Raw genomic sequence first — 23,669 nt, 5'->3', positions numbered from 1 at the left:
GAAAAGCAGAAAATGGATTTCGAAAGGACTCTTTTCTCTGAAATAAGAGTTATTTACAGCATTTAAAGGGATTATGAGAAATGAAACTCTTTTTAAAAAATACATTCAAACACGGCAGGCTTCCAGCTGCCCTTGACAAGAAACTGCATCTAAAAATAATTTTCTAAACTGTGCTTCCAAGAATCAAAGATTCGCATCTGTCAGAGCTATAAATTTTTCCTCTTTTCCACTTCCCTTTTTTTTTTTTTTTTTTTTTTTTGTCTAGGAAGGCTGAAAGAGGCATGTGGAATTCGTTATTGTCAATCTTGGTTTGCTAGTAGGGATTCTCTTCTGACACAAAACTGAAGCTCTTACTGTGTCCACAGCTCCAGCAGCTTGAAGAGAACATGCATGAATCAGCAAATTGGATAGAAATTGCATCTTCCACTGTGGTGTGTACCACTGCTATGCCCCAAAGAGCTGAGTGTTACTACCTAAAAGCCAGGCACAAGTTAAGCACCTTCATTTCCTGGCTGTGTATGTGCCACCTGGTCTGCACAGGGCAGTGGGTGAGGAAAGGTCATGGAAGCATCTCTGATTTGATGCTCGGAGCCAGGACAGACTTACCTTGCTGCCTTTCCATGTGTGATAAATTAGAGCACGAGCAATTGGTCCTTCGACTTTGCTCCTCTCTGCCGCACGATAAACCAAGGGGAAGGCCTGCTCAAACAACAGGCACAAGGTGCCACCAGCTGCCTGCCTTTTGTCACCGCTCTCCTCCAGGTAGGGATTAATTCCCGACTGCTGGGAAAGCTGCCTCTGCCACCCAGGCAGAGCTCCTGCCCTCGGCCCGTGTGCTGGGCGGGGGGCAGCGGTGTCGGGCCGCACAGCCGCTTTCCATCCGTGTTTGCTTTCCGGGCGTGGGTGCCGAGCACGGCGGACTGGAAAGGTAAGTTGGGTTAGCTTTTCTGCGGGAGACAAAGCCCGACCTGCTGCTCCAGCTCCCGCGGGGCCCGGGGCGCAGGGAGGGCGCTGGCAGGGCGAGCCGGGCACAGCGAGGGGGTGCCGGTAAGGTAAGCAGGGTGCCGGGACACAGCAGGGGCCAGCGGGGAGAGTGGGGTGCTGCTGGGAGAAGTGGGGTGCTGGTGGGGCTGGGCAGCAGCCAGGAGGAGCGGGGTGCCGGTGGGAGCCGGGGAGCAGTGCGGTAACCGGGGCCCGTGTCCAGCGGGCGGGCAGGGCTGGGAGGGTGTCCGGAGGAGGAGTCTCCAGCGGGGCAGGTGGAGCAGGGCACGGGGGATGCAGAGGCAGGTGCACGGCAGCCAGACTCCCTCCCGGAGGAGCCCCAAAGGGTGAGTGGGGCCTGGGGGTGCACAGCAGCTGGGGGAAACCCCACAAATCGGGGTTGACTCAGCCATTGGTTCTGAGCACCTGTGGGAGCCGCTGGGGGGGCAGAGCCTTCTCTAAGAGCCCTGTGCCTGCGTCATCCACTCCTCCAGATGGGCTTCGGGGAGCGCTCGATGCTGCCCTGCCGGATTTGTAGCTGTGTGCCGTAGGTCCTTCCCCCTGAGTGGCCTGATGGTGGTGTGGAGAGGCCGGTCCCGTAAATAGAGTATCCCGGCTTTATCTGACAGCAATCAGCAGGAAAGGCACTTCTCCTGCTCTGGTGGGACTAAGCCTGGATGCTCCCCTTCCCAGGATGTGGGTCAGGGATCTCAGAGGCAGTGCTGGGGGGCTGCGAGGGCTCACCTTTCCCTGCTGACTTGCCTCACCCCACAGGGGGCTGCCGCTGAGATGGGGATATGTCCTAGGTGCTGCAGGACACAGGGAGGCATGTGAGCTGGGAGTCTGGGCTCTGGCAGCCTGCCGATGAAGGGGAGTCCCTGGCAAGGTGAAAAGCCCCATTTGCAGGTGGCCTGCCTGAACACAAGCTTCACTGCTCAGTTTATCTTTTCAGTTCTCACTTAGCATCTCTAATATCCCAGACAGTGTATGTAACAGGTAGACACTGTATGGCAGGTACCTGCAAGGTGTCTGAAAACAGATTGGATATGGCTCAGTCCCATCGAGGAGCTGAATTTTGCAGCTGGTATTATTCCCGGTGTCTCCTTGCTGCCTTTGTTTTGGAAGCAAATGGCTCTCTAACTGCATTGAATTGCCTGACTACCTTGCACGGCCGGGATCTAATTACCTGTGGAGCTGGGAGCCCTGTCTCTGAGCGGCACCGAGGCTTTTGCTGTTAATGGCTTGCTCTGCAATGTTCAGTGTGACAATGTTGGGGAGGCTGCCAGGACTGGCTGTTGGTGCCACCGTGCTCACACCGCCATGGCTGGGAAAGTTAATAAGAGATGGGATGTCTTGGACCAAGCATCTGTGGCACAGCGCTGGGTTGAAAACAGAATAAATGGATCTAGTGAAGAGCACAGCTCTCTGCCGTGTCCTGGGGAATAAGCTGGATCACTAGAAAAGTGACTAGAAAAACACAGCTAGAAAGAGTGAGCTTTCATCCTGCTCTGCCATGATGCTCCGGCAGAAGCAAAGCGTGGCCAAATCCAGCCATTTAGCCCCAGCCAGCAGCAGGGCAGCCCCCAGAAAGAGCGAGGAGTGACTGGGGAACGAACGGGACACAGCCAGCCTCTCATCTCCTTCCCCGTGCCACCAGCTATCTCATCCTCCTGTTAATGTTTACAAGGCAGGTCCGGCAGCATCCAAGTGTGTCCAAAGACCAGCTCCCGCCCCGGCTTTCCGGGATCCTGGCCGGGCAGGAGCACAGGAGGGTGGTGGCAGGGAGGAAAACGCGGCTCCTGCTGCGGTGTGACACCCTGGGCCCCGCTGCTGTCCCCGCTCCGGGTGCGCTCCTGGGGCCGCGCCAGGCCAGCTCCGCTTACAGCGACTCCTGCCAGGCCGAGCCGTGGAAAGGTATTTTTAGGGCTGTTGATCTGACACCAGCTGAGTCTGCTCTCCTGTGAGGTTGGGGTTCGGTGAGAGGGCAGAACAGGGAGCCGCAGGGTCAGCTCTTGCTTTGGTTTGTTTTCAGTGTTTAATTGGACCGAGGTTATTCCCTACCACTCTTATCCATGGCAGATATTTTTATGCTCCTCTCCAGTTCATGCTTACAGTTTTACCCCAGGCGATAGTTACCCAGCAGCTAAAGTATTTGTTTATTAACAATGCACTGAGAAGCATCTATATTGTTAGAGTTCAGCTTGCAGGTTGTTGGTTTTTTAAACCACTATTGCTATACTTGGGGAAAAAGCAACTTTCCATAGATTAAGAGAAAGAGAACCCAAACATGGCAGTTTATGCATCTGTTTGCCTTGAGATACAAAGCTGCCCTATAAATAATTGCTTATTATTAGGTTGGTCCTTGCTGTCTATAACCACAGGGTACACGGTGTCCGTATGCCCAGCCACCCTCTGCACCAGGAATGCTCAGTGCCTTGGGAGAGCCAGCTCTGAGGAGCACACACCGAGCAGGGAGATGCCACAGCACTCCTGCATCCCCAAAGGGCAGCAGATCTGCTTCTGGCATAGCAGGCTTGCTCCCTTGTGCCTAATTTGGGTGCAGGAGGGACTGCTGGCTGTTCTTCAGGTCTTGGGGTTGGCACTACTGGCACACTGACACCCCCACAATCCCGAAATAGCTGGGTGAAGAATGTGGGTGACACCAAATGTTTGGTTTCTTGGGCAGCCCCAGGCTTTGCCGCCAGCAGGCCACACATGATGAAAGGAGCCAAATTTGGGGGGGGGATCTGGTGTTTTCTGGGCTCCCAAGGAAGATGACACAAGTGTCTTGATGGCTTGTTGGTAAGGGACTCTTTATTATCCTGGGTGAGGGATTGGTTTAACCCTTAAGTCTCTGGTTTCTGATGGAAAAGATGTACAGATCATTCCCTTTCAAGTGGGAGTGATTCCTGAGAAAGCAAGGAGCAAAGCTGAAAAGGAGAAGTGTGTCTTTTGGGAGACATGGGAACTGCATAGACCTCCTCAGGGAAAAGAGGGTCTGCTCCTGAAGGATATTTGCATTTTCCTGCTGGGAGAAGCAGACCCAATCACGGCAAAGGGGCTAGTTTGGGTGAAGGACACCCTGGAAAAACCCTGGGGAGGAGATAAATCTCACAGGAGGTTTTGTACATGCTGTGTGGGCTGGGAAATCTGCTGGTACCTTCCCTGTCACCAGCTTACCTTGCTCCTGCCTTCCTGCACCACTCCCCTTCCTTCTCCCTCCCTGCAGATGAGTAATGCCACACGTGCTGTGCCCTCTCCCGTGGCACCTGGCACGCTGGGACCTGGCACATCAGCCGGGCTGGCCTCAGCCCCACCATTCTCAGCTGTTGCCCTGCTTACGGCTCCCCACAACAACTCCCAGGACGAGCAGCAGCTTTTCCTGACCACGACAGCAGCGCAGGCCATCTCTGGCATCTTCGTGTGGTCAGCACTCATCCTCACCTTCCACCAGGTATGGGCTGCAGCAGAGATGGGGCTCAACACAGGGGTTAACGTGACAGCAAAACTATCAATTGCCCCCAAGTCCATTGCGAATCACTCAGCTCCAGGTAAGTATTTCTTCCTGTTGCTGCCCAGAGGTGATATCCCTGCTGTCAGGAGCCTGGTGCTGGCAGCTCATAAGGATGGACTTTGCCACACTCTCCCCAGGTGGTTGCCAGAGCCAGGAGAGGCTGTAGGCACTGCCCAGAGGCAACACGGTGGGGCATTTGGGGTGTCTGGGGTGCACAGCACCAGCTGCCTTGAGGCATATCCCAAGTGGGCATGGTTTAGTGGGCTGTGCAGATCCATGCTGCTGGAGGCAGGCCTGGGGCAGGTGGCTGTCTTCAAGCACAGGGATGGGGCTGCACAGGGTAGGGCACATTCCTCACACAGCCCAGAGAAGGAACCTGATTTCCACATGTTTTCATGCAAGGGATGGGCCCAGGGACTGGAATGGAGCCTGTTGTGTGTTTTCACTGCAGTGGGTCTGTGGTGGAAAGCTGGCAGAACTCTCACCCCAGAGAGGAGGGTTAACACAGCACCCCTGTGGGCTTGGGGGCACCTCTAGTTCCCATCCTGGCCTGTGGCAGCTACAACTCTGCATGCTGGGCACTTTGCAGATCTACACACACCTGAGGAACTACACCATCCCCAAGGAGCAGCGCTACATCATCCGCATCCTCTTCATCGTGCCCGTCAATGCCTTTGACTCCTGGCTCAGCCTCCTCCTCCTCGGCAGCCACCAGTACTACGTCTACTTCGACTCGGTGCGTGACTGCTATGAAGGTGAGCACAGCATCTGCTCAGCGGGGAGGCTGAGGGTAAAGCAGGGCTCTCATCCTGTCTCTGGAGCATCTTGGGTTGTGAAGTGGCAAATCTCCATTGCTTTCACTTCCCACTCTCCCTCCAGGCAAAAGTTTTCTCCTTTCTTCTCTGTTGGCAGCAGGGAGGGGATGTCCCATAGACAAACATGAGCTGCAGCCTTTCAGACACAGGCTTGGAGGGACCCCAGCACCACAGTCCTGGGAAAGAGGTTTTCTGGCTATCTGTGAAGTAGAAATGCAACTTCTCTAAAACATGAGGCAGATGTACCTAAGGAAATGGAGCACTGGGGTGTGTTGAAGTGCAAGGGAAACTTGTCAGGATTAAGGCTGTTTTTCTACCTTGGTCCTCTCTTCCTCAGGAACTAAGTTGTGTGTGTATTTGCATTATTTCAGGTTTGGAGTATATGAAAAATAAGTGGTGGGGATGTCCAAGAAAATTGTTCAGGACCTGCTGCTTTCTGGCCACCAACCATTTGTGCTGCCCCTTAGCAATTTTGAGGTACTTCCATGCAGATTGTCCCTGGATAGACTGTGTGTGCCCAGAGGAGCTTCTGTGTCTGTAATAAACTCTGTGCACATAGTGCAATGTGTCTGACTCCATTTGGAAGTCGGCTAGATTTGACCTGCTGCTCCTCTCAGTGGGGTCCCACCCACCAGCATCCCAAATCTTGATGCAGTGCCAGGTTGGATGAGGAAACACCTGAGCAGGAAGGAATGTGAGATTAAATACCCCCTCCAGGACTCCCATCAGTCCTGCTGATCATGTCTGCCCTTGCCTTGGCAGCTTTTGTGATTTACAGCTTCCTGAGCCTGTGCTTCGAGTACCTTGGAGGGGAGAGCACCATCATGACAGAGATCCGAGGGAAGCCCATTGCGTAAGTCCCAGCATCCTGTGAGCTCCTTCTCCACCCACTTTCCCCACCCAGCACCCCCCAATGGCATCTCCTTGCCTTCTGCTTCCAGGTCCAGCTGCTTTTACGGGACCTGCTGCCTTCAGGGTATGTCCTACTCCATCGGGTTCCTGCGCTTCTGCAAGCAGGTGGGTACCCCTTGGGGAGCATCGACTCCCCTTCCCTCAGATGAGACTCTCTGGGTGGCAAGTTCCTTCCCCACTGCCCTGCCAAGGGGGCTTAGCTTCATTATTCATTTAAGATGCTGGATTTGGAGGCTCTTTTCCTCTGAGGGAGGCAGGTCACCAGCTTGCTGGCACCTGGCCAGCAGCAAGGCTGCTCGCTGTCCTTGCCTCTGACTCACTGCTGAGTCAGGGCCTCCTCCCACTGCAGAGCTCCGATTGCCATCTCTGTCCAGTCCCAGGTTAGCCTGGATGCTGTCTCACTCTCCGGGACTACACTGTGGGCTGAATCTTGTCACCTGTCTGTCCCCCACCTTGCACTGGCTACGCTGCCTTTCAGGAGCTGTCTCTGGAAGCCCCACTCCCTCCCATCTGCAGACCCTTGTGCTGGTTCATATTTCACTCCAGAGCACTGCTCTCTCCTGTGTGTGTGTCCCTGGAGCAGAGGGGTGGCATATCCTGCTGCCCGTGGTACAAACACCACGTCTCTCCCCTGTGCAGGCCACGCTGCAGTTCTGCATTGTGAAACCCCTCATGGCAATCGTCACCATCATCCTGCAGGCATTCGGGAAGTACCACGATGGAGACTTCAAGTGAGGCTGCTGGGTGGGGCTGGGGGGGTGAATGGGAGAGGATGGATCCCTGCTCCATCACCAGTGTGTCCTGCCAGTCTCCCCAGGAAGCTGCTCCGTGGATAGTGAGAGCACTGTGAGCCCAAAGTGCCAGGGAACAGAGACTCACTGCCCCCAAACAGTAAAAGGACAAAACTCCTGTGAGCCATAATAAATAAAATAATAAATAAAAAGAAGTCCCATTGGCAGAGGAGAAGCTGCTACCTCTGCCCTCCTGCCCCTTCTGGGCTGTGTTCTCCCCGTCAGCAAAGCTATGCAGCCTCTCCTTCCCCATTTGATCTCTCTTTGCCCCCAGTTGCACTTGCTTTGCTCCCCACAGCCCAGGACAGCAGCCCTCTCTCTCTCTCTCTGCCTGCAGTGTCCACAGTGGATACCTCTACATCACCATCATCTACAACTTCTCTGTCAGCCTGGCTCTTTACGCCCTTTTCCTCTTCTACTTCGCCACCATGGACTTGCTGCGCCCGTTTGAGCCGGTCCTCAAGTTCATCACCATCAAGGCCGTCATCTTCCTCTCCTTCTGGCAAGGTGGGTCCCACCACGGACACCCAGCGCTTCTCCTCCCACAGCCCCACCTGGATCAGGGGTGCAGGAGCAGAACTGATCCCTCTCCCTTCCCCCGCACAGGGACACTGCTGGCAATCCTGGAGAAATGTGGGGTGATCCCTGAAGTTCAGATCATCGATGGGAAGGAGGTGGGGGCTGGGACAGTGGCTGCTGGCTACCAGAACTTCATCATCTGCATTGAAATGTTCTTCGCTTCCATTGCCCTGCGCTACGCATTCACCTGCCACGTGTACAGGGAGAAGAAAGAAAACTCAACAGGTAATCTTCCTCACTTTTTCCTTTCTTCAATTACTAAGTAAAGAGGAAATTTCCCTTATTTTATTAGTATCCCATTACCAATGGCATGCTAAAAGCTACAAGAGGAATTTCTTTATCCTGTGCTCCTTGCATTTCTTCTCCCTCTTCCCTCATGACACCCACAAGCTAAAACAAGGGGGCAGGTAAGGAGACCTTGGTGTGGCTGGGCGGGATTAGGGGATGGTGGTATTACCCACATGCTCTTGGAGAGGATCTACCCTTTGTAACATGGAGCTGGGATTGTCTTCCTTCTCCTTGGAACTTGGGACCACAAGCTGATGTGGCCCAGAATGAGCCCTTGATCTTCTTGGATTTCTAAGGAGAAGTGTGTTGGATCACTTGGGCCCATTGATTGCTGTCCCATCACCCTCCTGCTCTCCCTGTTTTGCAGCAAACCTCGCCCCGATGCAGAGCATCTCGAGTGGGCTGAAGGAGACCATCAGCCCCCAGGACATTGTGCAGGATGCCATCCACAACTTCTCGCCCGCGTACCAGCAGTACACCCAGCAGTCCATGCAGGAGGCAGAGCGCAAAGCACCGGGGGAGAACGGGCACGTGGCCACCAAGATAGACGGACAGAGCAGCAGGAAGAGCAAAAACATTGAAAAGAGAATGCTAATCCTGTCAGATGAGGAGCTGTAGGAGGTATCAGAAGAGACACTGACACTGAAGAGGTTTTAACCCATGCAGAGGGGAGGTGCCTTGAGGCTGAGACAGCCTGGGCTAATCAGAATACTGAGAAACCAGGAACTCTATCCAAAAAGCCAGTCTCTCAAAGGGAAGATGCAATAACCCAGAAAAGGTCAAGTCAAATAGTGCCAGCTTCTGCTATCATGGATGGAGCTGTGTTGGACCCTGTGTTGCAGCCTGGGCTTTGCTGCCCCACTGCTGCTGTCTCTCTGCCAGCCCTGTGCCAGGGCTGGGGGATGCCAGGCAGGGAGGGGAGCCAGGGTGCAGGACAGACCAGTGGCCTTGCCCTACTCTTACCTCCAAGCAATGCTGAGGCCTGAGAGAAATGCTTTTCTCAGCACAGTTCTGCTCTAATTTCTCCCAATTTGAGTAAAAAAATTATCTCCAAGGGCCTGTGGAGAAAACCAACCCAGGAAGGTGACTTCGCTTCACCTCAAAACCTGGTAAAGGTTGAAAGACGTCATTCCTTATTTTTACACCTTTTCCCCTTTCCTTCTCACAGCAAAGCTTATAGAGATGTGCAAAAGACCTTTACCATGGAGAAAGAGTAAGGCACCCTCTTCTCCCTCCAGATGTGGATGCAGCTGTCCAAGTAATCCCCCGGCAGTGTGGCAGCACCTCACTGGGACTAACCAGAGGTCTGCAGCTGCATTTCTGAGAGCTGCCAGTGACAGAAGTGCTTGTTTATGTCTAAACCAGCTTATCTCTGAACTGATCAGAAGTTGAAAGGGATTCCAGCTTCCTTTTCAGAATCTTTATTAGGGAACCAGACTGTGAGTGGTGGTGGTAGGAATTCACTTACTGGGAACTGTCTGTTCCTCCTAACCTGTCACTATTCCCCATCCCTGTTTGCCTGACCTGTGGGAAGGCAAGCAGGAGCTGAGCCCGGCTGGGTGATCATGGTGAGGATAGAGAGGTGCTGAGGGATGTTGTCACGTGGGGCAAGACCACAGGCAAGGAAAGACTGCGTGGAGGGATGCTCTTTGTATCAATGATGGTGAGCTCACATCCTCCTCTTAAGACTTCCCTTTTTTCCCCAATTTTTAGTCTAATTTCTATTCTCCTGTTAATGAGATGATCCTTAGGAATGAACTTAGGCACTGGTTGGGCTGTTGTCTGGCATGGCATCTGGCTAGTGGAAGGATGAAGGCAAATCTATAGCCTCAGATTTGCAGTCATGTGGCAAACAAACCAATGGATAAGGCTTGGAGCCCTTTTAAACACAACTCATAGAATTTGCATCTTTTTTTTGCCCTGCTCTTAAGCTGCAAAATGTGAATCACAACAGAAAATTATTTATTTTTTTTCTAATAAACAGCAATTTCTAGCACAGAGCAAGCAAGCATTTTCACTGAGCTCAGCAAGCAAAGCCCACGATCTGCCTGTTCCTGCTATAATGCTGATGCTCTTAAGCTTAACGTCCTCCCTGCCCCTCAATGCTGGCCCAGCAGAAATACCTGCACACGCAGCATCCTGCACATTTTGGCATTCCTACAGGATTTGTGCTCATCTTTTTCACTCCACAAAGAACGTGCGTGTCTCCAACTTCCTCTCCTTGCACAGCCCCTCTTCCAACCCTCGCCTAAGCGGTGGATACAGTGGTTCAGAGGAGCTGGATCTGGTTTAGCTAAGCTAAGCCCACACTCCAGCACAAACAAGACAAGCTCTATTTATTATTATTATTATTGGAGAAATGCTACCATGCTATAGCCCAGACTCCACATGAGCAACCTATAGTTCAGCCAGTCCTGCAAGTCCCTCTAGTCCAAAGGAGCGCTGCTCATACCTGCTCAGCCGGTGAGACTGCTGCCACTTTTCCTGCAAGGAGGTCCATAAACAAGAGCCAGAGGCTGTGCACATCCAGGCATTCATCCAGGATCCTGCACATCCTGGGAGTAAGACTGTCCTGCATAGAAAGTGCAGCCTCAGTACTCAGGGACAAGGTTGCTTGGCTTTGTAATGCAGCCGGCACAGAAGCAGGGACATCCCAGCTGAACATCTTGGTCTTCACCCCTCTGGGAGAGGATGGCCACAGCTGCAGGAACAGAGGCTGCTCTGGCTCCTGGGGTGAGGACAGACTGCAAAGGTGATGATGGCACATCTGCCGGTGCGCTCGCAGCCGCTGAGATAAAGACTTGCACAAAGAACACAGCAAGAAGCGTGGTTGTACTTCATTGCACAAATGATCGACTCCAGTGCATAATGGGCTGCTTCCATTGCTCTGCCAGCAGGTGCAATTCCCACTGCAGACAATAACATTTGCCTATTTATGTCAAGCCCTGATTACTGTATTATATGTAAAACAGATCTTTCTTGCAAGCCAAACAAGGGGGAGAAGAAAAAAAAAAAAAAAAAAAAAAAAAAAAAAAGAAAAGAAAAGAAGTCAGCTGTGACTCATGCAAGTCAGCAGTGTGATACCAGCCTGAAGGAGCCGTGCTGGGCTGGACACCAGCTGGCTGCCGCGACAGCAGCAGCAGGCACCTCCCTGCTCCAGCCAGCGCGAGCTGGGCCTCCTGCTCATCCTTTTTCTTGGAGAGGGGCAAGAGCTGATGGCTCAGGCTGGGTGCTGTCACGGCCCTCAGACCCTTAGTCTGTCAAAAGGCATCCACGGGGAATAGAAATGCCAACGGTGATGTAGGCTGGACGCGGTCTCCTCTGCCTCCTCAGCAAGGACACGGGGAAAGCTGGCGGCGAGCACACGGGTGACCTACACAGGAGCCTGCTGTGCCTGGAGCCTCGCCAGCAGGCTGCCAGGGAGGAACAGGCATCTCTCACTGCCAGCAGCAGGCTCCAGTGGTCGGCAGATTTGTTTTCCCGTTGTCGCCTGTCCTCGGGCTTTCCCCAAGGACAAGGCTGAGTTACAGCTATCGGATCTCCTGGTGCTTTTTGGGCTTGGATCAGGCAGGTTTACACCCCACTTATGTCAGGGATGATCATCACAGGCATACTCTGCCACTACACCTGCAGGAGCCCAGGCTGACCTCCCTAAAAGCAGAGGGGAAGGAAGGCAGCCGCTGGCACCACAGCAGAGGCAGCTCTCACGCATGGCTGCTCGCTGCACAGCACCCAGTCAGAGACAGACTCTTCTTTTTTTGGGTGCCAGCACTCACCAACAAGTCCCTGGGCCCAGCTGCTGACAGGCAGCAGACTGCCAGACCTGTGCCAGAGAGCAGGATTTGTGCTTTTATCACCCTCTTCACAGAGACCTTCTATGCTCCTCTCCTATGCATGGTGAAGGTTTTCTTTCACTTCTGAATCTTCACCTGGCCTTTTCTTCCTGAACTAATGCTCCTCTATCCCTCCAACAGTCACAACTGGCACACCTCCCTGTCCCCTCTGTTGTCACAGCTCCTCACTGCAGTGACTCCAGGCAGGAGCCAAAGCAGCTGATGATGCTTTTTTTGCTCAGCACAGACTGCCATCACCCTCAGGCTTCACCCAGGTGCCTGCTCAGCCAAGCCTGCCCGGCCCCACCTAATGACCATCCATTACCTGCTGACACACAAAGCCTTTCAGCCTGCTCTTCACTTTGCCCTGCCTCTTAATTTTCCAGCTTTGGCCAACACACCCATCTGTCTCCAACCTACTGCCTCAACACAGCCCAAGTGTTTTACCCCCTTCAGCTGTTCCCTCAAGAAATTCTACCACTTGAAATAGGGAATTAAAGCCAACACAACCCCTAAAAGCTCACTGGCACACGGCACCACCTTTTTAAAAGCCTCAACAGGGAAAAGCAAAAAGATGAAGTATTGATGTAAGGGGCTAAATCAGTTTATTCACAAACAGCCACACAGGGAAAGTATGAAGGGACATTTCACAACCCAAAGGAAGAGAGAGGAGTGTCTCTCTCCAGCACTTCAAGACAGCTCATGGTGTCTCCCAGCCACAAGTGGCTTTGCTCAGCATCACGACTGCAGGCAGGTGCGTGGTGAGCTGTCAGTCCTGCTTGTGCTAACACAGACACCCCTGACTGCACAAAGACAGAGCCCCTGGGTCAGGAACACACACGCGGTCCGAGCACGGCATCGACCTGACAAACAGCTCGGACAGCAGCTATCCCTGGAGCACATTCAAGTGTCCCAAGAACACCACAGCAAGGCTGAGATGGGCTCCAGGAGGTTGGGTCAGATAATTGCAAAAGCTCAAACTGCCATCCCACTCGCCTGCCTCCAAAAAACACATCGCTCACCGCAGCGCCACGGCCAGCCGGGTGCTGCACTGGGGAGAGGCAGCAAAAACACCCGAGGAAAACACTCCACTGAAGATCAATTCAGGCTCCAAAATGCTGACCATAGACCAGGGCAAGTCTGAAACCAGAAAATGCTTTATTGGAAAGGTACAAAAAAACCAGTCACTGCAGCTAAATTTACAGCAATAAATTACGTTGTGGCTGTCAAGAGAAGTAATGGACACATACACAGGGCTATTCGCCTTACAAACAGGAATCCACATTGCTTGGTATATCAATAATTTATTTTATAATAAAAAAGCAGCACAAAAATAAATATTGAAATGAAATTACTGAGTAACCACAGAGGATAGAATGAGCTGGTGATAAAAAACAACTTAAAACAGAAGACTTCTATCATTAAAAAAATGAAAGCAAGTATCCACCATCTACAGAAACACCCCAGCAGACTGAAATACAGACGAAGGAAAACAAATCCACATTACAAAAGTTTTTCGGTTTTGTTTTGTTTCTTTTTTTTTTTTCCTTTTTTTTTCTTTTTTTCCTTTTTTTTTTTTTAAATAAAAACAATCATGACAATGAAGTTTAAATGATTCGAGAGAGAAAAAACTGCCACCTTCTCCTCCTCCCCAGGTCTGAGCCATCCCGTGGCACAGCTCTCCTCCACCCCGGCCCAGTGCCAGCGCCTCGTCCCTCCCGCCGTCCCAGAGCTGCTGTGGCACCCAGGTCTCTGCGCTTTGCGGTCTCCTCCTGGCAGATGGTAGAGCTGGGCAGGAGCAGAGACGCTGCCTTGTTTCAAAGGGATCTGGAGCTGCCCTTGGAGGGAAAGGTTCCCCACTCCCAACAGAGAGCACAGCACACACGTCTACGAGAACAGAGGTGTCCCTTCCCGCTCCCTGCGCGACGCCTTCGCCTCCTCCTGCCTCCCACCCAGCCCTCACACTGCGGATGGGGAGCAACCAAAGAAAGGCCAGGCCCAGGGAGAGGATCCCAGCACCCAAAAATCAGAGCCCCCGCTCCTCCTCAGCGGGGTCGGGGGGACAAACTAAGAGGGGCAGGGAAGGGAGCCCCGGCATCCGAAGTACCGCGGCAGAGAGCCGCCGTGGTGGGGACGCGCCCCGTGCCGCCAGCTCCCCGCGCCGCCAGCTCCCCGCGCCGCCAGCTCCCCGCGCCGCGCTCGCCCTGGGTGTCGGGCTGGCAAGTGCAGGACGGAGAGGAAAAAACAAACAAAACAAAACAAAAACAAAAAATAAAACACAACAGAAACAAACCGAACCCCAGAGGAATGCAACGCGACAACCCCAAGCTGGAGGGCCCTCCCAGGAGGAGGGTGGAGGAGCTGGGTCACCAACGGGATCAACAGCTTTCGGGTCATTCCTCCCTCCACATTACCTTGCAATTCTGATCCCTCTGTGGAAGTTTAGCCAGGACATTTCATTCTCCTCCAGGTCACCACCCAGGGAGCCCTGGACTGGCAATTTCTTTTAATAAAGATTTACAGTATCAAACTTGGAAAAAAAATTATTTTTTTCTTTTTTACGAAAAATCTGTACGATAAAATGTATATAATTATATATTTATATATATATTTCTCTCTCTTTAAATATTTCCACGTGGTCCTTATGGATATCCAATATGGATTACCTACCATGGCTATGGTATCAACAGCTTTAACAACACCCAGGCCTCTTGTTCTTTATCGAGTGACCAGAGATTTAAGTGCCTACCAGCACTAAACTAGCAATCACTTGGACAAGCCTTTGGCACCCTTCCAAGAACTGGAAAAAAAATAAATACTTGGCCACAAGGGAAGTGCCACATAAAGATATGTTTCTCAACTCATTCCAACAGCAAGAAGACCCCAGGAACAAAGTTCAACCTCTGTCCCCTTCAGTGAGACAGGTCTGATTTCCCCGGAGGGGTGTCAAGGGCAGCCAGAGGGTGTTCCTATCTAGCCAGGAATGTTATGGAGCTCTGGAGCTGTTTTAAAGACTGGAAGCATTTGGGCATTTTCAAGTCAACTGGCCTTTTTCATTAAAGTTTTCATTTAAAGCCCCAACAGTGCCAGGAGTCTCCATTTTGCCTGGTTTTGGAGGCACCTGTAAGGTCTGGGAAAGTGTCCAATGTCTGTGAGCTGGAGAACATGAGAGGACCAGGAAATGACCGTAACATCTTTCTCTTCCTCAGCTTCTGCTGTGGGAGTCAATAACTGGTACTGATACACAGGACATCGATCTGCCTGTTTGGAGATAGGGAGGGAATGGAGGAGAAATGAGGTAACACTAAGTGCCATCCAAACTCTACGTGTTGGAAAATCACTTGAAGGAAACTCCCTGCTCCCCTCCAAAACGTGTGGATCTGGCAGGGGGAACGAGCCTTCAGGAAGCGTTTCACTGACACCCTTTCTGGCTCAGTAAAGTCACGGATGTCGATGTTGGGGACTGAATGAGAACCAAGTCTGAGGTTTCTCTTTTCATTAACCTATTTCACAAAGGATCCTCCTGGGAAATCCAGAGACTCCGATGACAAGGTGAAAAGAAAAAGAAAAAGCAAGCTAACAACTTCTTCCAAAGACAAGTAGGGCTTCACTAAATTTCTACCAACTTACTGCCATTCAAGGCAAGACAAAGCCTCAAACAACAAATTATATACTGGGTGTCAGATGCCAGTTCACTGTCCTCTTTCCAACAGCGGTAGCACTTGATTATTCTCTTTCAGTCCAAACCACTTATGAATTCTCCGTGATCTTTGTTCCAGAGCCCAAATTCTCTAAACTCTTCTCCTCATCTTAAAACCTCAGCAATCTCATTCTCTTCTCACCTGCATGACAACAGGCATCGTCCATTCCATAAGTCTCTGATCTGCCCTACAAAACACACAGTCCCTTTCCTTTCCTACTTCAAGAAGAAAAAAAAAAACAACAAAACACACAAACACCAACATAGCTATTTGTTTTTTTTTTTTACAGTGACCTGGAAACATTCATTGTTTCATCACTGCTGTGCGACAGCAGAACCTCTCCTTTCAGCTTCCCAAATCCTGCCCACTGCCAAGCCAGAAATCCCTCTCCCAAACCACTGCTCAGAGCCAAACAAACGACTTCTCGATCCCAATTTCTGTCCCCTGCACGCACATTGATTTTCCATCCTGCCCTCATTATAACTCACCCACTTGCAAGAGAAAGCATCAAGTTTCAGGGTCCCATTCACACAGGTTGTCTGAACACTGAGGGTTGTTCACTGTACTCTTTGGATCCCAAATTCAGCATCTGATGTGCTATGGAGAGGGAAAGACTCTTCCAAGCTCCCATCTGACCTCCCCACAGCCCTTCTCTGATCACCAAGGACTGGTGAGCACAGATCTCCAGCTAAGGATGCTCATTGCTAACATACCAATGCTTTTGTCAAAGAGGAGACTCTAAACTTCTCTCCTCCTGGCTGAATGCTATTGCCCTCTAGTTACACTTCAGTGCTTCAAAAACATCCTTCCAAAATCCTCTGCACAAACCCCTTCTCGTAGTGCTGATCCCAGCAGAACTGTCCCACCTTCTCTCACAGCCAATTCTGCCTCCACCAGTAATACATGCAACATTTTTCCTCCTCATCTCCCCTTGTCCTCCTCACCACACTGCTTTTCACAGCATTTACTATGCCTCCCTCCCTTCAGCTTCAGGTAACCTAGGAAAAAAAAAAGCTGCTACTTCAAGACTGCGGATCATTTGGAAGAAATAAACTGCATAAATATACCCAATTCACAGGCACACCTTTGGGAAGGAGCTATCAGGAAACTTGGGCTTGGAATAAAGGAGGCTGCAATGTAGTTTTTTTACAGGCCACACAGGTAATGGGGCATATTAAAATATGTAAAATATATATTTTTCCATATTTTAACAGCATGGATTGAAAACAAAAGGTTATTCTTAATGGGTGTGGTCAGACCCAAGCATTTATCTCCATCATCCTCCCACTCCCATCCACTGTTAGCAGGATGAAATCAAACCCAAAAAGCCTATATTCCTGCCCTCATAATATCAGGTGGAAGTGGGGAAGGTAGGGGAGACCCTTCTTACAAGGAGTAGGAGGCCACTAAAGGAAACTCTTTTTCCCATACATTCATCTCACATGATGATTTCTACGGTCCATATGTTTCCTGGCTCTTGAGCATCATTCACGAAGACTCCGGAGGCTCCTCAGGTATCTTCTCCCAGCTGGAAAGCTGCCCACAGCTGAGAGGGGTTTGTGGAGGCAGAGGGAAGGAGGAAGCAGATCTTGCAATTTGTACTGCATATAGAGCTCAAATCCTGGACACGAGAGGTTGATGGAGCCACTGAGTCCAGACAGAAGCAGCCAGTTAAGTTCCCTTTGTAGGAACCCTTTGGGTTTGTTTGTTTTTCTCTTTTCTTTTTTTATATTCTTCTGTTTTTTGCACTTTTGGAAGAGACTTCTTAGAATGCCAATTCTTGACGTGACCAAGGACTCCGGAACAATGCATAAGAGCCTTATCCCCTCCCCTCTGAAAGGCTGCTAGTTCCCCCCACCGAGGGCACTAGGAGGCTGCTGAAAACGGCACAGAACTGGATGAGATTTCGGCTGATTTCACGATGGTGATGACACTGGTGGTGGCAACTTTGGTCGGGGTAATAGGCCCTCGCGCCACAGTACGAGCAAAGGTCTGGAGTGCTTCGTACTTGGAGCGCAAGGCATCCAGCTCTAGCTTCATGCTGCTGTTTTCTCTGGCCAGCTTCTCCACCTCTTGCTGCAGCTCAACCCGCTGCCTCTCGAGCTCCTCTTTCTGAGTCACACGCTTGATGCGGCAGCTGGCAGCGTAGCCCCGGTTCTTCAGCGTGCGCCTCCGCTGCTTCAGACGGATGACCTCCTCTTTGGTGAGACCCCTCAGGTGCTGGTTCAGCTCCCGTACGGACATTGACACGAGTTCATCATCACTCAGCACTGGGGCATTCTCTCCTGACTCCTCCTTTACCTGCAAATACCAACAGCACAGGGGTAGCAGCGACCCGATGTGAGCGGATGCTCTGGGCAGCAGAAGGAGAAAAGGCTGCCCCTCAGCAACGTGACATCCCTACCTGGAAAACACCCCTGATGTGGCGTGGACAGCACAAACTCCACTAAAACATCTGGGTTAAACATGGCAGAGATCTGAGCACTGCAGTTGTCTGGGTTAGATAGACAACTTAGGTCACAGAAAGCAGTGATTTTACATACCCAACAGCAAGATTTTCAAGGGGATAAATGTAAAGTCAGCTGAAGCCTTTTTTTGTGAAGTCCTTGTCAGGACCTGGAATTCATAACGAATGCTGAAGATGACACCTTATCCCAGCATTATGCTGGGACACCAGTGCAGCATCTCAAAAGCAGAGTAGCTGCTTCTGTGCAGGGCTTAATTCAGCACTTTTTGGGTTTTTGTTGAAGATTGCTCATTTGAGTCATGAACAAAACCAGCCATGCTTGGCTTCAAGGACAGCCTGATTTCTTTTTGCCGGGGCACAACATGTAGTAACTGAAGTTACATGAAAAAAGCACCAAGGCCTTGCCCTTTCCTCAAACACATCTGCCACCACCATTATTTTCACAATCACAAAATTGTTCAGGATGAAAAACACAACCAATACCAGTGAACGCAGAACTTTTAAGACACCATCCTTTTGTCTTTTCAGAGACTGCAGGACATATGGAATGAAGAGCCAAAACACTAGAAAGAAATTTCAACCATGCATGAACAGCCCAGGCATAGACCACCATCAAGCTGGTACGCCTGAGGCATTTACTGTCTCATGGATCTGGGTGACACCAGCTGAACAAGTCCCTTCCCCAGTGCCTCCCAGTCCTGAAAGTAAAAGTACTTCATAGCCAAGACTGGGAGCACTGGTTTCAGGATGCTGCCAATACCTCCTGTAGTCAGAAGTCTCTTGGATAGCTGCTGGCATATGCCAGCCTCCATGCCACCCCAGAGACTTCAGGCCTCTTTCTGGGTAATGCCAATATTCTTTTAGCCTAACCTTTCCTGTAGGCAGTGGGAAATTGTACCAGCACCCATTTCTAAGAGTCTCTCGGAATGAAAAAGAACAGTCACGTACGACCAGCACAGCACAGTTCTGTGACAGCCTCCCCAGCCACCCAGCGCCACCCACTCAGCTTCTTCCCTACCTTTAATGCCTTGTTCGGTTTGGGATTAGTCGTCATAACCTGAGCACAGTCTTCCGGACAAAACTGCTCAGAAATTGCAACTGGAAAAACAAAACAAGGTTTCCAGGTTAATCACAGAGGCAAGGGCAGGAAGAAAATACCCAGCACACGGCCCAAACCCCCAAATCAACCACCATTAAAAGAAATAAACACACAGTTGTTTGAAGCACTAGGATGGATTCAGATATCATTTACCCTATTCAGATAAAAGAAAGAGAAATTTGTATTGCTTTTTAACACCAAGACCTTGTATTTTGCAGTTAACCACACCAAGATGCAGCAGAGAAGACAGGGCAGAGAGGAAAGAAGGACACCCACATTCATCTGTAAACAAGAATCACTCTAAGCATCACGCAGCACCTTGCCATGTGCCACCCATTCCCAAGGGGAGAATGGAGCGTGGCCTCCAAGGCCCTGTCACTGGATCACCTCCCTCTGGAGGCATCCCAGACGCTCCAAATAGCCTATTAGGGACTGAATTAAGAGTTACCTCTGCTCATAAAAGGCACTGAAAAGCCACAAGACAACAACTCCCTTCATTCTCATTTTGATGATTATTAGCTGGGCTCGAAATTGAGCCAGCAACCCAGAGAGAAGCTGCCTGGTTTGTAACCTGCTTCCAGCGCTGTCCCCACCCAAAGGAGACGCCACCAGAAAACCCAAACAGCAAAAACAAAAGCCCCCCAATAACAAAGCCAGGAAGGAGTTCACCTCTCCCAACACACCAAGACTGTTGCTTCCCAATCCTCCAGCCCCAGACTGCGAGAACAGACCTGCTTGATGTTTCTAGTGACGTGGAGACATGTCCATCGACAGCCAGCCCGTCCCCTGCCGTGACACTGCCCTTCACTCTCACCTTAGCCAGCGACTACACCCCTGCGACCAGCGCCTTGCAGAAAATCCACCTGCCCACACCTCCACCCAGCCCCTTCACCCCGTGGTCTGATGGTACCTACCCCGGGAGAGGCACCGGCAGCCGTGCCACCATCACAGCCTGTGCTAAGGCTCCCCAGAGGGGAGGGTGAGGCTCCGGTGCCCCCGACACAAGGCGGCTCTGAGGGCTGCGCACCCGCGGCACCGCAGAGCAGAGCGCTGCCTGTCTGGCGGGAGTCCTCTCTCTCCCCCCACTTTCTCCAGCCCAGCCCAAACCCTCCCCATTTCCACGTCTGCATCGTGTCACACATCCTAATCATTCATGAAAAATCCAGCCAAAGCATCCCAAGCATGATTCCCTTCTGATAGTTGCCATGGTGACCTTGGGAAAGTAGCCAACCCGGAGACAGTCACCATGGAAACAGAGAAGCCCAAAAGCAATAATGACTTCAGGTCATGTCTGTGCAAAGACATCACGAGGTCGTCGGAGAGTAAACAAACTCATTCATATCTGCAAACAGGGGTGGCGGGATTTGGGGGGCTGCAAAGGTGGGGCGTGGGGACCGGTGGGAGCCGGGTGGGTGAAGGTGCTGGCTCAGCCCGTGCTGCTGTCACTTGAATTTTATCAGTCAAGGCACCTCATCATCACACGACTTACATAAAAATCAAGATGAAGAGCAGGAGGGGGAAAAAAATAATCCTGTAATTGCAGAGCTGCAAGATACTATCCTAGATATTAGGAAGTGTATTTAGGCGCCTCCTCTATTTTTAAGCCTGAGACAGCACAGCTCTCCATGTCTGGAGGAGGGACAAGGACAGCCGCACAGCACACAAGCCAAGATGCTCCGTGATGAATGGACCACTTACAGCAACTGGTGTGCGCTGCATTTTCTAGAGCATCACCGAGTCCTTCCCTGCTCTCCTCCAGCACCGAGCCCCACCCTGGGCACACCTCAGCCACAGCCCCTTGTCTGGTCAGGACAGCAGCAGTGGGCAGGGCTGGGGCAGGGGGCCAGTCCCAGCCCCTCTCAGCTGCCAGGCGGGGATGTGCCCAGCCTCGCCGATCTCCTGCGAGCACAGGCACCTCTCCAGACCCCAGCGCTTCCCCTCCACACCAGGCGCTCGCTGCCCACCCCTACCTCCCGGCCGGAGCCGCTGGCAGGCGGGGTGGGGCAGGGACGAGCTGCTCGTGTCGGCCAGGAGGTCTCGGAGCGGCGGAGCGCAGAGGAAAGGGCCGGCAGCCCCCTCCCTGCAGAGGCAGAGGCGCAGCCGGGCCGCAGGCAGTTGGTGCCATAGTTATGCAGTGAGTCACCAGCTGTTTACAGAGTTGGAGCGCTCACATTCCCACAGCATCAGAAACTCTTCCTTCCCTCGGCGGCATCCCCCCGCCCTCGCCGCCCCCATCCCTACAAGGAAGGGGCGCGCTGGCCGCGGGCCGCGCCGCGAACGCCGGAAAAGGAAAGGCAGAAAGGAGGGGGAGGCCGACGACAGCCCCGTCACACCCACCCAGGGCACAAAAAAGCCTTTTGATCCTCACCCAGCGCCTCTTCAAAGCGGTCTGTGCGCCAGCCGATGGAAAAACTGAACGCGGCCACTTGGCCGCGCGGAGATGGAAAGAAATGTAAAGTATCACGGAAAACAAGAGCCGAGGGGTGAGGGTGCCTCCAGTGCGGGTCAGCGTGAGGGCTCACCTGCCACCCTGAGCAATGCTCCAGCTCTGAGTGATGAAACCCTGCTGGTCACCTGTTGCTCCATGTCACCAAAGCAACAGCTCCTTACCCTGCACATTCCTCAGAGGACAGCACAGGCGCTGGGCTCAGCGTCTTCTGCTGCACACCTATCTCCCCCCACACCAAAACACCCCGCATGGGCCAGCATCCCTCAGACAGGCTGGGATCCATCCCACCGCACCAGGGGTGCATGGCCAGAGCTGCTGCTGACACAGGTTAACGAGGAGGTTCAAGGCACCATCAGGAATTGCAATGCCAGACCCTCTTAAAACAAGGGCGGGAGACGGTGGACTGGCCTGACCCAAAGGGCAAGATTTCATAGAGCCAGTAGAAACACTCAAACAGGCTCAAGCCTCACACTCGGATACGAGTGCAAGGGTGAGTCTTATCTCTGCACTAGGTGAAGGCACAGGTGTGGTCCTGGCTCCGCTCGAAACCGATACAACAACACTCGCAATCCTCACCAGCAGTCCTCCAGGGCCTTGGGCCTCATCTCATCTACCAAATCCTTCCCATCAGGATTATTTGGGACTATTCAGCTACCAGCAAGAAGACACTAAAAATCAGCATGTCATCTCCCTTACATTTGTTACTTACAAAGCAAAACCCCGCAATGAAATCATAAACCACTCTGCAAACAAGTCATACCCAGCAGTGTTCCCTAAACATGCTGCACAGGGGTCTTCTGGGATCCTGCCTGCGATTTGATTATTAGAACCCTTTTAGTCTTTACCCTACTCCTGCCCTTCTTTCCTTAATTGCATTTGCTGCATCACATCTAAAATTAGGAGCTCAGCTTTTTGGAACAAGGACCGCGCTACATCCCTGCTCTGTAAGCAGTACGACACATTTTGAATGCCACATCAATAAAGCAGCAAGTAGTATTACACCAACTGTGAGGGGAAAAAGCTTTTCCAGAGCAGCTCCACGCTCGTATTTACAGCAAGTGTTTTGACTGTGGGTTACATAAAGAGCCCTTGTAATTCTGCAATAAAGTTACCCATTGACAGCCTTGCCAACGCCCTCTCCCTCTCTCAGACAGCTCCTATGCCTCCTGCAGCATCCTCCCAAAAACCTGGAAGTCTCCAGCTGACATCCTAAGTCTGACAGTCTCAGAGCGTCTAGAGATCCCAGTTCCTTCGCTCTGAAAGGGAAAGCAGCAGAAAGCCTGACTCAGGCAGAGGTAGGACACAGCTTTCCACACAAGGCTTGCAATTAAGAAAGAAAACATGCCAGAGTGAGATTTCAGACTTTCCACGCTACAGGGCTTTCCAAGTGCGTTACACATTGAGGAATTACTATAAAATCACTGCTGACACCCGATAACTGCAGATGAACTTGAATTTTAAAATTCTTTCTACGCTGAAAGACAACCCCGGCCACAACATGAGTGCCTGGCAGACAGCCCTGCTGGTGTTTAGCTTCCATCCTCACACACATACAGCAAACTGAAAACATGCAACCCTCACCTTCCTCCAGGCCAGCGACGACTTCCCGAGGGCAGAAAAACAGCGCAAGGTTCAAGCGGCGACGGGGATCTCTGCCATCACGTCTCAATTCGGCACTGACAGCTACGCAGGGAATACTCTACTCCTTCCCAAATGCAACCATTTAAATCCTAGGCAGCTGTTTAAATTTCTCGTTTATCCTCAAGTTTTTCCCAGCTCCAGAGCGCTAGCCAAACGGATGTGCCTACCACGGGTAACATCTGAGCTGACAGGTGAAGGCAACTACAGATGCTTAAACCCTCATCGCCGTGCCTCTGCCGCTCGGAGGCACGACACGGATTTCCAGCACATTGCAGCATGGCAGGCAGAGCACCATCCCTCTCCCCATCACTCAAAAAGCCATTCTCCTGCTCTGACAACCTTCACACATCCTGTAAGGCAGACTGACGCTTGTCACTCATTTGTAATGAGAGCGGGGAGGGACGGGCTGGTGGTGTGAATCAGAGAGTAGAGAAGCATATGCGAGGCAGTATATTTGACATGAAGAGAGAGAAGACACAAGTAGGGGGTGAGTCACTGTTTACTGTTCTAGAGGAGCTCCACGCAGCCCTCGCCCAGCTGGCCAGCTTTCCATTTCCCTTATGGATCGGAACCAGCATCCAGCAGCAAAGGAGAGACTC

General features: G+C 51.8%; 2 protein-coding genes across 10 annotated transcripts in view; one reads left to right on the top strand and one right to left on the bottom strand.

The window, feature by feature from the left end:
- The first annotated feature begins 277 nt into the window (after positions 1-277).
- TMEM184A (transmembrane protein 184A) lies at positions 278-9,878 on the top strand. Of its 4 annotated transcripts, none has more exons than XM_072935907.1 (9): positions 278-762; positions 4,211-4,435; positions 5,085-5,250; positions 6,073-6,163; positions 6,252-6,327; positions 6,862-6,953; positions 7,351-7,520; positions 7,620-7,817; positions 8,248-9,878. In XM_072935907.1, the coding sequence occupies exons 2-9, from the start codon at positions 4,211-4,213 to the stop codon at positions 8,496-8,498; spliced, it is 1,269 nt and encodes a 422-aa protein (XP_072792008.1). In that variant the 5' UTR covers positions 278-762; the 3' UTR covers positions 8,499-9,878. The 4 variants fall into 4 exon arrangements, with proteins under 4 accessions (XP_072792008.1, XP_072792007.1, XP_030141159.4 ...); XM_072935906.1 differs by having other exon boundaries at positions 278-1,047; XM_030285299.4 differs by having other exon boundaries at positions 278-1,052.
- Positions 9,879-12,852: 2,974 nt separating this feature from the next.
- Positions 12,853-23,669, bottom strand: part of MAFK (MAF bZIP transcription factor K) — a 14,154-nt gene continuing 3,337 nt past the window's right edge. For 3 of the 6 annotated variants that reach the window (XM_030285300.4, XM_072935911.1, XM_072935910.1), the window contains exons 2-3: positions 18,900-18,979; positions 12,853-17,715 (exon numbers count right to left, since the gene is read on the bottom strand). In XM_030285300.4, the coding sequence (XP_030141160.1) occupies positions 17,281-17,715; positions 18,900-18,935 (471 nt within the window). In that variant the 5' untranslated portion in view covers positions 18,936-18,979 and the 3' untranslated portion in view covers positions 12,853-17,280. Of the gene's footprint in view, positions 17,716-18,899; positions 18,980-19,894; positions 20,096-20,950; positions 20,973-23,010; positions 23,391-23,669 lie in introns of those variants that run through there. The other 3 variants (XM_002195826.7, XM_072935912.1, XM_072935909.1) reach the window with 3 other exon arrangements.

This window comes from Taeniopygia guttata, chromosome 14 (assembly GCF_048771995.1).
Source record: "Taeniopygia guttata chromosome 14, bTaeGut7.mat, whole genome shotgun sequence".
In the NCBI taxonomy this organism is placed as follows: domain Eukaryota; kingdom Metazoa; phylum Chordata; class Aves; order Passeriformes; family Estrildidae; genus Taeniopygia; species Taeniopygia guttata.
This window is presented reverse-complemented; position numbering and strand designations above follow the sequence as displayed.

Bases quoted from the DNA above. Each gene is read 5' to 3' on its own strand.
- TMEM184A (XM_072935907.1), top strand. From the start codon at position 4,211: ATGAGTAATGCCACACGTGCTGTGCCCTCTCCCGTGGCACCTGGCACG. The intron at 4,436-5,084 runs GTATGGGCTGCA...GGCACTTTGCAG, and splicing joins TCATCCTCACCTTCCACCAG to ATCTACACACACCTGAGGAA. The intron at 7,818-8,247 runs GTAATCTTCCTC...CCTGTTTTGCAG, and splicing joins GAAGAAAGAAAACTCAACAG to CAAACCTCGCCCCGATGCAG.